The sequence below is a fragment of the Meriones unguiculatus genome, chromosome 6 (assembly GCF_030254825.1).
Source record: "Meriones unguiculatus strain TT.TT164.6M chromosome 6, Bangor_MerUng_6.1, whole genome shotgun sequence".
Taxonomy (NCBI): domain Eukaryota; kingdom Metazoa; phylum Chordata; class Mammalia; order Rodentia; family Muridae; genus Meriones; species Meriones unguiculatus.
Genome location: NC_083354.1, coordinates 31,130,544 through 31,147,013, shown reverse-complemented (window position 1 = coordinate 31,147,013; position 16,470 = coordinate 31,130,544). Strand labels below are relative to the sequence as shown.

At 56.6% G+C, this 16,470-nt stretch overlaps 1 protein-coding gene across 2 annotated transcripts in view; it reads left to right on the top strand.

Annotated features, from left to right (window-relative positions):
• Snrk (SNF related kinase) overlaps positions 1-11,754 on the top strand; it is a 46,802-nt gene extending 35,048 nt beyond the window's left edge. For both annotated transcript variants that reach the window (XM_021664787.2, XM_060385017.1), the window contains 4 exons: positions 191-332; positions 4,378-4,590; positions 6,790-6,924; positions 8,633-11,754. In XM_021664787.2, coding sequence (XP_021520462.1) covers positions 191-332; positions 4,378-4,590; positions 6,790-6,924; positions 8,633-9,776 — 1,634 coding nt within the window. In that variant the 3' untranslated portion in view covers positions 9,777-11,754. The remainder of the gene's footprint in view (positions 1-190; positions 333-4,377; positions 4,591-6,789; positions 6,925-8,632) is intronic.
• Positions 11,755-16,470: the final 4,716 nt, after the last annotated feature.

Sequence of the window (16,470 nt, the reverse complement as noted above, 5' to 3'; positions counted from 1 at the left end):
GAGCCTGGGCACGCTGATTTCCCACTTCTCCCCTAACCGATAGGGCTGAAGCCCGCTCTGCTGAGGTGGTGCAGTCTGCTCTGGGTACTTTTACCTTAAGAATAAAAAGCTTGTTAGCTTGTCTTTCTTCTTCCTGATGTTCCTGGTTTTCTAGGTGCTGAGGTATTTAAATGTTGTCTTTGGTTTGTAGACATATGGAGCCTGGGTGTGATCCTTTTCATGCTGGTGTGTGGGCAGCCGCCCTTCCAAGAGGCCAACGACAGCGAGACGCTGACCATGATCATGGACTGCAAGTACACCGTGCCGCCCCGAGTGTCTGCCGGGTGCAGGGAGTAAGTAAAGCGCATGCACAGAGAGCGGCCCCTTGAACCAAAGACTCAGCAGCACGCCAAGACCACGCAACATGGCTTCACCATGCCAGGATCTGAGTCCATTTAGTTCATGAGACTGATGTTTCTGCTGCTGCTCTTTGATCAGAAACTCAACAGGAGAATACCAAACATACCAGTAGTTGAGGTTTTTTCTCCCTTAGCTCCTGGAGTAACGACTCATTACGTATTATAAAAATACCTCCACTATATAGCCAGGCTCTTCTCTGACTAGCTCATAACTTAGCTAAGCTACATTCTGCCCCGTGCCTGGCTGCCTGGGCTCACGCACCGTGCATCCATCTTCCTCACATCTTGCTGGCCGATTCTCTCAAGCCTGGCTCTCTCCCAGAATCCTTCTGCCTGCTGGGTGCTCCACCCATTTCCTGCTTCAGCCATACAGAGGCCATAGGTTTTTAATTGACAGGTGGTGTATCCATACATTACAGAAGAGATTCCTTCTATATTACCCATGTTTTCAAGAAATCCATTTTGCCTTGTCAGCCTCCAGAAGTAGTGGTTAAGACCTTCCTGTGTGTGACACATGGTCTTGCTGGGGCTCTTGGCAGTTTGTGTCATCTTTAAATGAACAGCTGAGGTTGTCGTCACCACTGAAATGTTCTCTTCTGCATCAACAAGTTTGTGTTTCTCCTGCCAGGCTGTGAGGATATGGCGCATGGAGGGTGTTCTTTCAGGGCGGCCCCAGCGTGGCCGTGCACCTCTCCAGACCAAATGCTGGCTCTTCTGCTCACTGCTTCTGTGAGGGTGGATGAGTGTGCCTGACAGGGTTACTGGGACAGTTGTATGAAGAGCTAGTGTAAAGCATAAAGTCTAGGCTGGAGCACAGAAGAGGCTCTCAGTGTGTGGTGGTGGTGATGGTGATTTTACGCTTAGCACACAGGAGGCTGTGTGTGTTGGTATTGGTGATTGTAGGGCTATGTGTTAATTGTGATGGTGATTTTGGCTTAGGGCACTTGGGAAGCTCTGTCTCCTGTACTGGGTGATTTTAGGCTGGATCACATTTAAGTCTGGGAGGGAGGGGAAGAGGGAAGGAGAAAGAGAGAGAGAGTGTGTGTGTGTGTGCGTACAGGATGGTGATTTTAGGTCCTTCCTCTTACTGTTCCCCTCAGGAAGCAGGTGTACACCAAGTGCAAGTTAGATACTCGTTTCTCAAGTTTCTCTTCTCTGTTCCCAGTTAGAATAAACCAAACCCACCAACTCCCTTTACGTCAGCTGTCACTTGAAATCCTGAGGGTTATAGAATAACATGGACTGTCCATTCCTAAGAGCTGAGAGTTCTCCTCCATGTACCCCTCCTAAAGGGATTGTTAATACCTAAGGACCATTCAGATGAGGAGGAAAACAAAACCAAACCCACCAACGTTTTCTGACGTGTTTTTCGGAGTGGTGTGTTTTAAGGAACTAGTCCGTGTGTCCAGTGTATTGCCTGAGTGCGTGCTGCCGTGGCGGTCCAGGGCTGCCTCCTGTGTGCTGCTTCTGCTCTTATCAGCCATCCACGGCCACGGCCTCCAATGGCCCTCTCTGAGCACTGGCTCCCGACCGGTTAGCCACTGCTGTGCTTTGTTCCTGCGGCTGCCATTTCTTCTGCGGACCCAGCTGCTTGTTGCTCAGCTCGCAGAGTCCCCTCATTGACTGCTGCATTGGATCAGTAGTCTTGGTTACGCAACTTGAAGCATTCCCTAGCCTTTGTTGTCTTATTTACAAGGTAGTTTTATTTCTACTTAGCTCTTGTTTTGATTTCTTGACAGTCAGATGGTACAGTCTTGTATTTCCATTTTTCACAGTTTGAGCCTGGCATGGGGACAATTGTACAGTCTAGTTCTTGAAAGTGCATATTTTCAAGTTGGGGTCAGAGGTCTGTACACATCTTTAGGGTCAAGTATAAAACTGTTCAGAATTGCTTGCATTTAGAGCTTTCTTCACTGCTTCTGTTAACCTGTTACCTACTGAGATAATCTTCCACTGGGACGGCAGCCTTATTCCTTCAAGTTTGTCAGGTTTTGCTTTGAGAGTTTTGAGAGACAGTTATTAGACGCACGTGAGTTGAAAACTGCTCTGTGTTCCTGATGAGTTGAAGTAGCCCTTTGTATCAGTTTACCTCAGATACTTCTGGTTAGTTCTGTGTTGAGAGAGCCACCTGCCGGCCTTGGGTCAGCATCTGTGTGTGACACTCCCTCACCCTTTTGAACAGTCTGCACCCAGGCCTTCCCTTGACTCTCATGTCTTTTCAGCTGAGGAGCTTGTTCCGTCTGCATCTGCTGTGTTCTGTGGTGGATACAGGTACGGGTGCGTTTCTGTGCACTTTTCCTTTGACCTTACCTGGTGGAGATTGTTTCTGTCCTGTCACTTATTTCATTCTCAGCCAGCAGAGGGACTTGTAGACTGTTATTTTAGTTTTCAAAAATATACAGTTAATACTTACCTCTATTTGTAACAATTATATTTAGTAATTTTTTTCTAACTGTACAAATTAAGTAATATTTTATATAGTCAGAAAATGTTGATACTCATCCAGATGTTTAATGCAAACTTTGCTAACCTCCTCTCAATTGGAATTACATTGTTCCACAATAATTAAATCCTTCACATTTTGGGGGGAAACATCTCCCGGTGGTTAATGCTTCCTTAGGAGGTCTTCATGATGTGTGTCCAAGCAGGTCAGTGCCTGAGATTAAAGCCCTGGTTCTTCTCCCTCAGCTCTGCAGATGTCCTGCCGCTGTCTCTCAGAACCACTGTTGTCACTGAGACACCAGCTCACAGCTCGCAGCTCCTGCTTCAGGGCCTTGCTTGTCCATTGGAGCTTCTGTGTGTGGCTCCTAGCCTGTGATTTGCATTCTTTCATGGATTTGGGAAAGTCCCAGCTATCGCTTTCCCGATAAGCTTTTTTTCCTCTTTTTTCATGTCCTTTTGGAGCTCTGGGCTGTGCATGTTAGCTGTTTCCACTGTGGCTCATCTTTAATTCTTATTTGTTTGCTTGTTTGTTTGAGACAGGGTTTCTCTGTGTAGCCTTGACTGTCTTGGACTTGCTTTGTAGCCCAGGCTGGCCTCTCTGACTGAGAGATCGCTTCCCTCTGCCTCCCCAAGTGCTGGGATCACAGGTGGGCACCACCGTGCCCCGCCTACATTTACATTTAAATGTGGCCATTGTTTTATTTTTGTAATCACAGTGGTTATTTTTCACTCTTCTTTTTTCTTACAATTTTCCAGCATAATTTTGCCTATTTTTGTTCCCTGGTCATGTTTTTGAGTTTTGTTTATGCCTTAGTCACATTTAACAGTGACTGCCTATGCAGTGCATTTAGTGTCTTCCTTCTCTTTTGCTGTGTGTTGAGGTCTTGCTGATGTCACCAATTTCCTTTGTAGGTTTTATTTGTGCTAGGTTTTAAAGCATCATTCAGAAATTCTTTTAAGTTACATTCTGCAGAAAGGAGTTGTATATTTTCCTGAGCCAGTGCTGAGCACACAGGCTTTCTTCTCAACCTCTTCCGAACAGTAGACTTCCTTCTCGTTTCTCACTGGGCACTGAGAGGGAGTCTTCTTTCTCTCTTAAGAGCGTTCCACAACCTACGTCAGTCACCCCGCCCACTGTACCGAGCCACATGGCCTGAGGGCCGCCTCCCAAACAGCGGGCAGTGCAGCTGCTAGCTGATCGCCCCTCCTCTGTGCTCTCACTCCGCTTTGAGCTGGCAGGTATTCCTTGTGTAGGTTTTGTCAGTCTGTCTCTAACATTGCGTGGTGGTGTTTTCATCAGGCGGGTGTTCAGCCTGTGACACAGCTGGCCAGATTGTTACTCAGGAGCAGAGGTTGATATCGCCAGCTGCTTCTCCTCAGGAGGCAGCGGTTACCTTATTTCCCACCACAGCGGCTCCAGAGTGTCCTGTGCCAGCCACGCACTCAGATTGCTTGTGGCAGTGCAGGAAGCAGTGTTGGCTGCTCGCACCAGCGTGCCTCGCCGACAGTCTAATCAGTGTCGACTCTTCCTTCACAGCCTCATCACACGGATGCTGCAGAGAGACCCCAAAAGGAGGGCGTCTCTGGAAGAGATCGAAAGCCACCCTTGGCTCCAGGGAGTGGACCCATCTCCAGCTACGAAGTACAACATCCCCCTCGTGTCCTACAAGAACCTCTCTGAGGAGGAGCACAACAGCATCATCCAGCGCATGGTGCTCGGGGACATTGCGGACCGGGACGCCATTGTGGAGTACGTGTGCTTGTCAGTCCTGGGGTGTGCCTAGCAGTCTCGGTCCCATGTCCTCGAGACAGACGGGCCATGCTGCTTGCTCTCCCCTTTCCGTGACTGCCTGCCTGACAAGCAGCCTTTGAAGGGAGGAAGAGATTAATCCAGCCTGTAGTTCAAGGGTACAGTCCATCTTGGTCACGGAGCAGCAGGCCGGCTCGCCACCCTGCTGCTGCCCTTGGGAAACAGGGAGTAAGTAGGAGCTGGAGCCACACTGAAGTCTGCCGCCAGTGGCTCGCCACTTCAGCCGTTCCGCACCTCCACAGGTGCCACAGCTGGACCTAGTGCCCATGCACACGCCTCTGCAGGCCTCACTCCTAAAGCAAGATGGAATTCCCAGGCAGCAACCCTGAACTGAACTTTGCGTGTCCTCTTGTTCTGTGGGCGGTAAGCCAGGTGGTAGCAGTCCTTTGGATGCCTGGACTAGGATGGTTAGTCTCAGTGTCTGTAGAAAGGTCCCCTGCAAGTGCCGAGATCAGAGCAGATGACAGGCTGAGCGTGCGTGCGTGTGACTCCAGTGAGGCGCTGTGGGCTGCTCTGCGGTGCACTTAGGGTTTGCTGTGAACTCCATGCGGGCCGCCCTACACCTTCCTGGGAGCTGCACTCTTAGCTGCTTGTGAAATCCACCCGGAGAGCCATGTTTAGCAGCCTGAGTGGGGCAGTTGAGGAGCATGCAGGGTGACGGGAGCATTGCTCTGTTCTGGGGAGAGGTCCACCTGAAATCTCGGGCACTCCACAGAAGGGCAGCCGCACCAGGTGTGTTGACGGAGACTGCTGCCCCACTCGGGGATGCAAGAGCGAGCCGTGCAGTGGCCACTTGGGTCTTGCCTGTGCGTTGGCTGTTGTCACGTGTGCCCAGTGAGAGCTCTGGCCTCTGGGAAGGGAAGTTACAGTGCAGTAAGAATAAAGATCTAGAGCCAGGTACGCCTGTGATCCCAGCACTCAGCAGAAGCAGGCAGATCTCTGAGTTCAAGGCCAGCCTGGTCTACAAAGCTAGTCCATGACAGCCAAGGCGACAGAGAAAACCCTGTCTCAAAAAACAAAAGATCTACAAAAATAAAGCCAGCTTTATGAGTCTCATGGGTTGGTGCCCAGCGACTTCAGTGACCTGAGAGACTGGGCACTTGCTCTTTCTGCACAGGAGCTCACTCTCAGGCTGTGGAGAAAGCTTTTTTTCCCTTCTTTTCCATGTTTGGAGTTCTTACATAAGTAGCTGTGCGTACAGTGGTGCGTGAGGCCTGCACACTCTGTTACAGGCACACAGGTGGCGGCAGCGTGCCAAGCCCGTGGCCGCAGCCAGCCTTACTGCGCATTCACTGCTCTCGCTCCGTGAAGCTGCTTATTCTGAGAGCAGTTCCTGAGTGTGAGGGAGGTCCCCTGCACACAGACAGCTGCTTTCTCCAGCACACACCTGTGAGAAGGCACTTGAGTTTCCCCAGGCCCCCCTGCCTCACCCACTGGGCCCTGTATGTTTCACAGGGCGGTCTCGAACCTGTACTTCTCTTCCATGCTACAATTTGCCACGCCAGAGGCTTCTAAGGAGCAGAGCTGCATGTTCCCAAGCCTTGGGAGGCTGCTCCGTGATAGCAGCTGCAGGAGGCGAGGCCATGTGCTTTGCTGTTAGTACCCAGCAGCCAGCCACCCTGGTGCCCGGCCTGGCATGGCATCCTGTGGGCGCTGCTGCTTACATGGATGAACAAGCAGTGACTTTACCCCAGGAGAGAATGAGTAGCGCCCTCGGTTGCCTAATTGCTCTCCGGCCCTAAACTGCCAGTACAGGGAAAGCACAGACACCTCCACCCATTCCAGCAACCGCTGCTTAGAGCGTCGGTAAGAAGCATGGGCCTCGTCCCGAGTCCATTTTTCTCATGGAAGCAAATGATCCGTCTCAGTAAAACTCAGCTGCACATGCCGGCCACTTCCAGAAGACACACATGCTCTCAGAAGCCCCGGAGCCTTTCCTAGTTTGGAATGCTGACACCGTCCAGCCACAGCAGCACTCTGCTCTTTTCCCACTGAGCTGAGCATTGGTGTTCAGTGGCTCTTTGAGATTCAGTCACAGCACAGATAACTACAGGCTTTTAATCTTGTAAAAAAACAAAACAAAACAAAACAAAAAAACTTAGCTGCATGGCCTCTGATATCCTTGCTTTGTTTCCTCAGAGCCCTGGAAACCAACAGGTACAACCACATCACCGCCACTTACTTCTTACTTGCCGAAAGGATCCTGAGAGAAAAGCAAGAGAAAGAAATACAGACCAGGTCTGCCAGCCCCAGCAACATCAAGGCCCAGTTTAGGTGAGAAAATGCCTTCACTGTTGCCAGCAAGTTAGCACTTTAAAGCAGAGAACGGTCTGCGGTAGGCGGGTCCTGGCCTTCCACAGAGGCCACGCTGGCTCACGCCGTGCTCCTCAGATGTGTGCTGGCCGCAGGCGCTTCCCAGGACCTGGGCCCTGCAAGTCATGTCCTTAAAGATCTCCTGCCAAGAGCAGGCTGAGTTCCCTTTACTAACTTGGAAGAAGTTTGAAATAGGAGCATTTAGCATTTCGGAGGTCGGGCAGCTAGGTCAGGTAGCTGACTGATAAGCTGTCGGGCCTCAGGAACGTGCCCCATCTTTAATTTGGCTGAGCACCACTGCTGACCTGAGGTTCTGAGGAGGCCTCAATGGGAGACCAGGAGGGGTCCTGTGGGAGCCTCTGACCGGAGCCTTCCCGGAAGTTACCGCCAGGCTCATGTGGTAGAGTGAAGCCTGCCTGGAGGTGAGTTAGCAGTCGGTGTCCTTGCGGCCTGTGTGCCCAGGCTCACGGGGTACTTAGAACGCCCGCTTTGCTGACTGCAGAGGTGACCTGTGGCCTCTGGGGCTGACATGACAGCATGGCTTCCTAGTCGCTTTTGCAGTTCTCTTTTGTTCAGACATGATCTTGGCCCTGGGGGCTCCACCAGCTGTCACCATTCTGGACAGGTGAGTCACACGTCACGTGAGCTGCCAGACTAATTTTTCACACAGTGACAGCCAGTGGGGAGGGGCCTTGCTCACCAGGTTTGCCACACTTCTCCCTGGTGTAGCTCCTTGGCAGGTTCTGCTTTAAGCTGGTGGAAAGGGGAAAGGAGAAGGGCCTGCATCCTGGCACGCTGCTCCTGCTTCTCCATGGCATGACTGCAGCCCCCCGTCCCTGCTCCAGGCCTGGCTTGTGCTGACTAGCTGCTCACTTCTTGGCCCTGTGAGTCGTGCTGAGCGCCTGCCCCCAGCAGCAGCAGAGCAAGGCAGTTCTTGGCCCCGTAACTGCCGTGGGCCGGGGAGGATGCCTGAGGCCGGTCCTCAGCTGTCGTCCCTGTGAGCAGCTGCTGGAAACACCTCAGCCTCCTTGCAGCTATGTGCCCGCCACAGGCAGAGGTATCAGACCCCAGGACGGCAGGGCCGGGTTCAGTCAGAAGTTCTGCCCTGCAGGACCATGTGTGGGAGTTAGGAGTCAGGGCCTCCCACCAGCAGGGCAGTCAGAGCCTGTCTCCAGTGCTGAGCTCATGCTTTCCTACAGGGTGGCTGTGCACACTGCTGTGCCTATGAGTGCTGGCTGAGAGCCAGAGAGCACGCAAGTGTGTGGGTATATATACATGTACACATGTAGATGCTGTGTGTGTGTGTGGTGGTGAGGATTGGTGAGAGCTTGTGCCTCCCCCGCATTTGTCCGCCGAGTTCTTCCTGACAACTGTTGGATGAGGTTTCCATGTAGCCGTGTCCACAGGCCACATCTGCCCACTGGGATCCTTACTGATGGCCTGCAGTGCTTTCACGGGTGTCCTAGCTCTGTGTGTGTTATGCTCGCTTGGGGAAGTCAAGCCCTGGTGAGGTTTCGGGCCTCCCATGCCGCCTTGTTTGAAACGGGGTTTCTCTGCCGTCCGTGCAGGGGTGGCTGGAGGAGGCTCCCGGCATCACACCTGCGCTCGCCTGCCAGGGCGACCTGCACGGGTTCTGGCCCATACGTGACCTTTCTGTTCTGTCGCGCAGGCAGTCGTGGCCAACCAAAATCGATGTGCCCCAGGACCTTGAGGATGACCTCACCGCCACGCCGCTGTCGCACGCCGCCGTGCCGCCGCCTCCCGCGCGAGCGGACGGCGTCCTCAACGGCCACCGCGGCAAGGGCCTGTGTGACCCGGGCCGGAAGGACGAGCTGGCCGAGCCCCCCGGGCCCGCGCTGTCCGCCGGGCCCCCCGCCGGCCTGCAGCCCGCCGGCGGCCGCAAGTGCCTGTTCCGTGTGGAGGAGGACGAGGAGGAGGACGAGGAGGAGCGCAGGCCCGCGGCCGTGTCCGCGCAGGTGGTGCTGCGCCGGAAGCCGTCCGTGACCAACCGCCTGACGTCGCGCAAGAGCGCCCCGGTGCTCAACCAGATCTTCGAGGAGGGCGAGTCGGAGGACGAGTTCGACATGGACGAGAACCTGCCGCCCAAGCTGAGCCGCCTCAAGATGAACATGGCGTCGCCGGGCACGGTGCACAAGCGCTACCACCGCAGGAAAAGCCAGGGCCGCGGCTCCAGCTGCAGCAGCTCCGAGACCAGCGACGACGACTCCGAGAGCCGCCGGCGGCTGGACAAGGACGGCGGCTTCGCGCCCCCGTGGCACCGGCGCGACAGCAGCGAGGGCCCGCCGGGCGGCGAGGGCGACGGCGGCGGCCAGGGCAAGCCGAGCGGCGGCGGCGGCGCGGACGGGGCCAGCCCGGGCGAGCGGGGCGCGGGCGGCGGCGGCCAGGGCGGCCAGGCGGGGGCCCCGTCGGGCGCGGGCGGCTCGGCGCGGCGCTGCGCGGGCCCGGGCGCCTGCTCCCCCGCCTCGGCCGGCCCGCGCGGCGCCGAGCTGGTGCAGAGCCTCAAGCTGGTGGGCCTGTGCCTGGGCTCGCAGCTGCACGGCGCCAAGTACCTGCTGGACCCGCAGAAGGCGCTGTTCTCCAGCGTGAAGGTGCAGGAGAAGTCCGCCTGGAAGATGTGCATCAGCGCGCCCGGGCCCGCCGCCGAGCCCGCCCCGCTGCGGACCGGCAAGCTGCGCGCCGGCGTGCTGCAGCTGCCGCTGTGCGAGAAGACCATCTCCGTGAACATCCAGCGCAGCCGCAAGGACGGGCTGCTCTGCGCCCCCGGCCCCGCCAGCTGCTGCCATGTCATCTGACCCGCCGCGCCCCGCATGGCCCCGTGCATGTGCTACACGCCGCTTTCCTGTTCCAGCCAAGTACTGTGGTTCTACATCCATGATCTCCAGTGTGGGTGAGCAGATGGACCCAGCGGGGCGCCCAGAGGCCCGGAGGGGACGTGTCCGAATACAAAGCCCAGATTCCTGCCCCACTCCCGTGCCCTGAGGCCTGCTGGTGCGCGAGACGGACCCAGAGCAATAACGCGCTGCCACAGGCTGGAGGAGCCGCTGCGCCACCAGGGCCTGTGCGTCTTAAGCGGTGGTGTGAAACAGTTGGGGTGCGTGTGTCGTGTTTTCGTTGACAAAGCTTTCCTGTTCTAGCCGAGATCAGCTACCAGCTGAGGCGGCTCCGCCGTTACACGGAGACAATCTCGTGCATGTGTGCCCGAACAGAAAGAGGCGCCGCCTGTCTCCCTTGGGGGACACACAGTCCCCCTTCAGGCCTGTGTGGACAGGACGCCGGAGGGCCAGCGGCACTAGCCCCGGCACGTGGTGGCTGCATGCTGGACTGACTTGTGGGCCTCGGTGGCCTCTGCTTTCACCGTCCTGGCCTGTGGCTCCTGGGAGGAGCGGGGAAGGGGGTGTGGGGGGTGCTCAGAGCCCAGCCCGCCCTCCCTGGCTCCACACGGATGACCATCCTAGCACCTCTTCTCCCTGCCGACCCCCCTACCGTCTCCCCACCGCTGTCCTTCCTGTCCTGTTCTCCCTAACCCTGTCCCCCTGACCCCATCGCTGTCCTCCCTAACTTCGCCCCCCCCACTGCCATCCTCCCTGCCATCCCTCCTACCCTGTCCCCCATGCTCCATCATCCCCTGCTCTCCTCCCTGAGCTGGGGAGCCTGGACACTGGCTTTCCACATGCGGACCTGTGGGTGTGCGCGTGGCCCTCTCTTCAGCGGTCGCTCCAGCCGTAGCAGCACGGCTGAGCGTGTCACTCGGAGCAGCAGGGCGCGGCAGCCCCTGCCGTGAGTGCTCGCTCGCTGCTGCTTTAGGGTTCGGGTGCACGAAGCTTCACAGTTAACGGCTGAGTAAGCACTGCTCCCCGAGCTTCCTAGAGCTAGAGCTAGGCCAAGTGTTTGTGCTTACGCCGCAGCCCTGCTGAGTGGGGCGCCACACACGGAGAGCTGTGAGGACAGGCGGGGAAGCCATAGAGCACGTTTGCTTGAAACTCTTAAGCAGGGATCTGCCAAGGGCCAGGAACCGCCCGGCGCGCGTCTCCCACGGCCACCTGTGGGAGCCGTGAAGGGGCGCGCAGTGAGCTGCCGCAGCTGCTCCCAGTGGTGTACATAGTGTCGCGTGGTCCCGCCCGGAGGCGCCTGCGGCCTCGGCCGCCCGCGTCTGGCCCGGTGGTTTCTATTCAGGTGTACATACGGTGCTCACTTCAGGTCAGCAGTGTCGGCCACTATGCTGCAGAGCTGTGTCATGGCCTTATTAGCTGTGTGTGGTTGCTGACCCTCTGGGTACACACGTGTCTGTCGAGTGCTGTCTGGCCCATTTGTTGACAAGTGGACGTCTGTGCATGTGTCATGTCCTGGGATGTCGTCACGGGAGGGAGCAGAATGCCATCACACCAATAGTGGACCAAACTACTCCCTTGCTCCAACAGTGACCTGTCCCCAACCCGTCCTCAAGTCACAGAGAGTGGCAGTAGTGGACAAATTAAATATTGTGGGAAAGCTAGTCTTGTATTTTTCTGTGTGTATATATATAATTATGTACTTCGGAATTCTATCTGTATTTAAAGACGTGACAATCTTGACACCGATTTTAACAGTCGTGAGACTGAACAGAGATGTCCTGTGAGCCAGAGTCGGTGTGTGCTGAGAACACACGTGTCAGCCGATTGGCCAGTTGCCTCACACCCTGGCCGGCCTCTCCCCTGTATGAACACCGACAGGTGTGTGACAGACAGGAAGTAATCCAACAATAAAGTGACATACCGGTGTTCAGCAATAGAAGCCGAGTCCGAGTGGTTTTCTTACGAGTGTCGCTTCATACAGCCCGTCCACACTGGCACACTGGCTTCAGTGGGCTCCACAGCCCACCTCTGGACGAGGCGGACAGAGCAGCTACGCCCACAGGCTCGGTGGCCTCAAACACCCACAGGGCAGCACTTCCTTACCGGCCAGAGGAGCGCACACGCACACTCTGTCCCTGTCACTGCCTGACCCAGCAGAGCGCCTGGACCTGCAGCCGCTCTGGCTCCTCCGCAGCTCCGGCCTCCGGTCTCTGCATGCTCTCCCTTCTTGCTCCTGTGGTCCCAGGTCCCGGCGGCCCCCGCTGCTCTGATCACCCCCTGCGGCTCATCTCCTCACACATCGCAGGCTTTGCTGCTGCATCCTGCATGCGCACCCTGGCTGGTCAGCATGGCCACCACCTGCAGAGTTGGGTCGGATCTGGGAATGGCTAGAGAGCTCCTCACAGACACTGTTGCGCTCTTCCACAAAGCAGTAAGTCTCAGAGCATCCCGGGGTTTGTGGGACATTTACAGAATCCATTTTCACACATCCAAGAAAAGGGGGCTCTCTTTTCAGCATCACCTCCTTTCTCAGCTCTGCCTGGCCTTAGGCAGTCTTGGTTTCAGGCTCCACTTCCATCCTGGGAAAGAACTTGGTGAGCTGGGCGCCTCCCTCTGGGAGTGCCCCGTCTTCCCAGACTTGTCTTCTCCTGCCGCACAGTGGGGTGACTCCAAGCTCACTCCGAATGCCGGCGAAGCCTTCCACACATAGCCGCGTGTCCCCACGGACGCATTTCCATCACCGCTGACTTGGCAGGTGCATTCAGGGAGCATGGCAGTGCCAGGCCCTTCACCTCCCTGCCCCCTCAGATGGACAGCCTGCATCTGCCTGTCTCTGCAACTGAACACCTTGGCTGAGCAGGGGCCATGAAGGCCAGCGCTCTCCTTTTCCCTCGGGTAGTGAGCTCCGGCCTTCCCACCTCAGCCAATCCCTTAGCTCTTCTGGACCTCCCATAAGGCCACATCAGGTAGGGCTCCCAGGTGTGGGCAGAGGATTGTCTCCTGGGTGGCCCTGGGCCCTGTCAAGCTGACAGTCCATCCCTTGACAACTGGACATCCAAACAGCCATCCTACAGCAGCCTTCTGCCCCTTGGCATAGGTCCATTCAGGCCAGTTTCAGAAGTGCCCAAGTCTAACGGTTCAGAGTCCAAGTCACATCTGTGAATACCCATAAAACAACATAGGATGCTCTGGAGTAAGCACCCATCCCCAAGGAGAAAAAGGGTGCACAGCAGGGCAAGACCAGGCCAGTGAAGGAGTCATTGGTCCTGCAGCTCCGTGGCTGGCAGCTCTGCCCTGCCGTTCCACTCCACACTCAGCTTTCCTCAGCGGAGGGACCATGCTTCTGACCTCTAACATCCTTGGTCCCCACTGCACAGTGCATCTGCCCCTCGCGGCCCTTCTCTCTGGGACACTGACGGCCACAGGCTGCCCGGCCGCAGCAGTGCTGTGTAGACCACATCGCCAGCTTGACGTGAGCAGGGAACCCACCCCCACCTCCCCACCCCTGGCCCATGGCACCCTGAGTGCACACTCTCCCTTCTCATGAGTTTCTGTTTTCACGAAATAACCCTTCCATGGCTGGGAGTCTCCCTGCATCTCCTTCCCCTGAGCAATTGGTCCATTTCCTTTAAGATCATCTGCTCTCAAGGTCTTAGGAGAGGGACAGAGTGAAACTGGGTTCTTTGCTAGAAAACAATTTGAACCTCCTCCAGCCCAAGAAAGTCCTTGACTTTCTGGAACCTCACACAGGGGACCCCACTGCCCTCATGTCTCCCAGCATGCTTGTTTTTCAGGTTCCTTCTAGAATGGCCCACTGATCTCTGCTTACAGGATTTGAGAGATTTTTCTGGCCTGAAGTTCCAAACTCTCACATTCTTCCCGCAGAACAGTCCCAACAGCCCAAGGATCCCACAGAGCAATTGTGGCAATGGACCTCCTTTTAGTTCTGATTTTGATGCTGAGATAACTATCTAATAAAGACAACTTACGAGAAGGTGGCTTATTTTAGCTCGCTGCCTTGGCTGTGAAGTCTCGGCACGGTGAGCTCAGCACAGCGGCTAGCGTGCGTCCTCAGTCTGGCGGCGGAGAGCAGTGGGCAGCTGGGTGGGCCTTCCAGCTCACGCTGGACAATGGCTCCCGTGTGAGGCCACACTGAGGGCCGGCAGGCTTCAGTCTCTAGGCTCTCAGGGGTTCTAGGCTCCATCAAGCTGACAGTCAAATTCATCACACAGCCTCTCCCCTTGCCCCCAGCCTTCTACCTGAGGTCACTTCCCCTTTGGGGCCTTCCCCTTCCTCTCCTGCTGGCTCACTGGTGTGACCTTCACACACTCGAGTCCTTGCATTTCTCTCCTGTTCTCTACCCTGAAATGCAAGAGGGCTTTAAATTGAACAGACGGTTCAGTGGCTAAGGGCACCGGCTCCTCCTGCAGATGACCTGGGTTCAGTCTCAGCACCCACATGGCCCTCACAGCCACCAGTGAATCGGTCTAGAGAATCAGCGCCCTCTCCTGGCCTCAGGCAACACACTCCTGGGTAGAGACGTGTGCAGGCAGATACCCGCGCCCCACGGAAATCAAGCTTTAAACTGCTTTGCTCTGTGAGCTGCTCTACTTCCAAGTGTGAGGATCCCTCATGTCCGTCCCTGTGGGGTTTTCTGGCTGGGCTTGTGATCCTTCCGTCTGTTAAAATGTGCAAACCGTGTTTTCAGGGTAGACGTCCTGTGTGACTTCGGTGTCCCCCACCCCATTCGGTTCTTCCCCCAACCCTCTGCCCACTCTGCCTCACCAGTCCTTGAGACTCCTAAGAACTGGGGACAGTGGCCTCCATCCTCAGCGCCCATTTGAACAAACCTGCACAAGCTTCTGCCGGGGCTAAGAAAAGTATCTTCCATCTTGTGGGTGGGGAAGAGGTGTGTTCCCAGACTGAAGCAAGGACACGGCTGCCCGGCAGAGGCCCCAGGCTGTCGGGTGCCCTTCTAGGCCACACTTGGGTGCGGCATGAAGGCAGGCATAGAATCCCCGGGCCGACACCATCTGGCTGTTGATGGGAGCATCAGGATGGTCCCTTGGGCCGAAGGCCTGTGAAATGGAGGGACTGTTCCGGCCCTTGTCCCGTGACCTTTGACCTTTCCCCGGATGCAGTTTCCCTGCTGGAATGGGGCAAGAACTGCAGGGCTTTAAGGCTGGGAGCAGGGCTCTAGCTTCGGTGAGCTGGAGCGCTGTAGGCAGTGGGCACGGCCTGGCAGCTGGCAAAGGGCAGGCCACTCAAGTTCTGTGCACCTGCTTCCTTGCCCACCAGACGCAGCCAGCGTGAAGGAAGTGGGGGCCGGGCTGTGTCTCATTGCTTGGCAGGGGTTCTTTCAGCTCTTCTCAAGGTTTGTTCTGAGATTCCTGAGCTGCCAGGAGGGCGTTAACGTTGTGCCATAGACAGATACAAGCCGGGGTTGGGGGAGGCCCCCCGGGGTGCCCCCTCAGGGGCACCGTGGGGTGCTCGGCTTTGATGGGCTTGCGCCATCAGCCAGCAGAAAGCTGCAGTGAGGGGTGTGGTGGGCGGTGCCCAGGGTGTGTCTGTCAGAGACAGCTGGGGGTGAGTGTCACCCTGTGAAGTTTGACTGTGAAGTGACCTGGGGCCAACCCCGTGCCGTGCATTTCCACCGACACCTGTGGCACTTGTAGCTCACTCTTGAGGAAAGCAAGATGGACTGAACGTGGTTAGTGGTGCCAGTCCTCAGTTAGGCAAACTGAGGCCCAGGACCCACAGCCTCTGGGAAAGTGGGTTAGGTCTGCTGGTGTCTGGACCCAGAACCGGGGACCCTCGGGACAGCCTGGGCATCTGCTGAACCTGCTGGTCAGGGACCGGACACCGAGGCAGCTGTCCACACTCACCTCCGGCTGAGGGCGACACCCAGAGTCTGCCTCATGTCACACCTTGCTGGGAAGAATTTCAGGCAGGGCCTGTGGGACAGGCTTGTGTGAGACTCAGCACCCTCAGGCCTGGGCTCCTTTCCCACGCCTGGCCTACACGCTGGCCCCCGAATGTGGACGCCTCTGGGCAGCTGGGACGACACTGGGTGTGGATGAGCCTCTCGATCCCCAGGGACTACCTGTGCTTCTGATCCTTGGGCCTCAGGACTCCGCTCAGCAAAGCGGGTTGAACTTCACCGCTGGCCTCTACAGGCCTGGCCCCAGCTCGGTGCCGCTGTCCTGGGTACTGAGCCCTGGTACTCCTCACCCAGCCAAGCGGGACCTGCGCCATGCTGTCTGAGCCTGTTAATGGGAGCTGGGGTCCAACAGTCTTGGTAATCAGGGTGGGCAAGAAGGAAAAAGCAGAGGGGTTCCACCCAGGTGACCCTCAGAGGCCAGGGGAGTGGCAAATGGGACAGTTTCTCTTGGTGTGAGTCATCAGGGGGGCCGAGGGTGGAGTGTGGGGACTCCAGGCTCGAAGTCAAGTGCTATGGCCAGCCTGAGGGAGGGCTGAGATAAGCCCAGCAATGAGGAGGCTGAGCAGTGGCCAGACACTGGGGAATGAGGTGGCATGGGTGAACAGGCAAACAGGAACAGGCCTGGGGGGCAGGTGTAGGGCACAGGTGCCCTCCTCAGTCCAGCGACAAGGGACAGCAGAGGCAGAGCAGCCAGCGGGGCTACGACATCTGCCT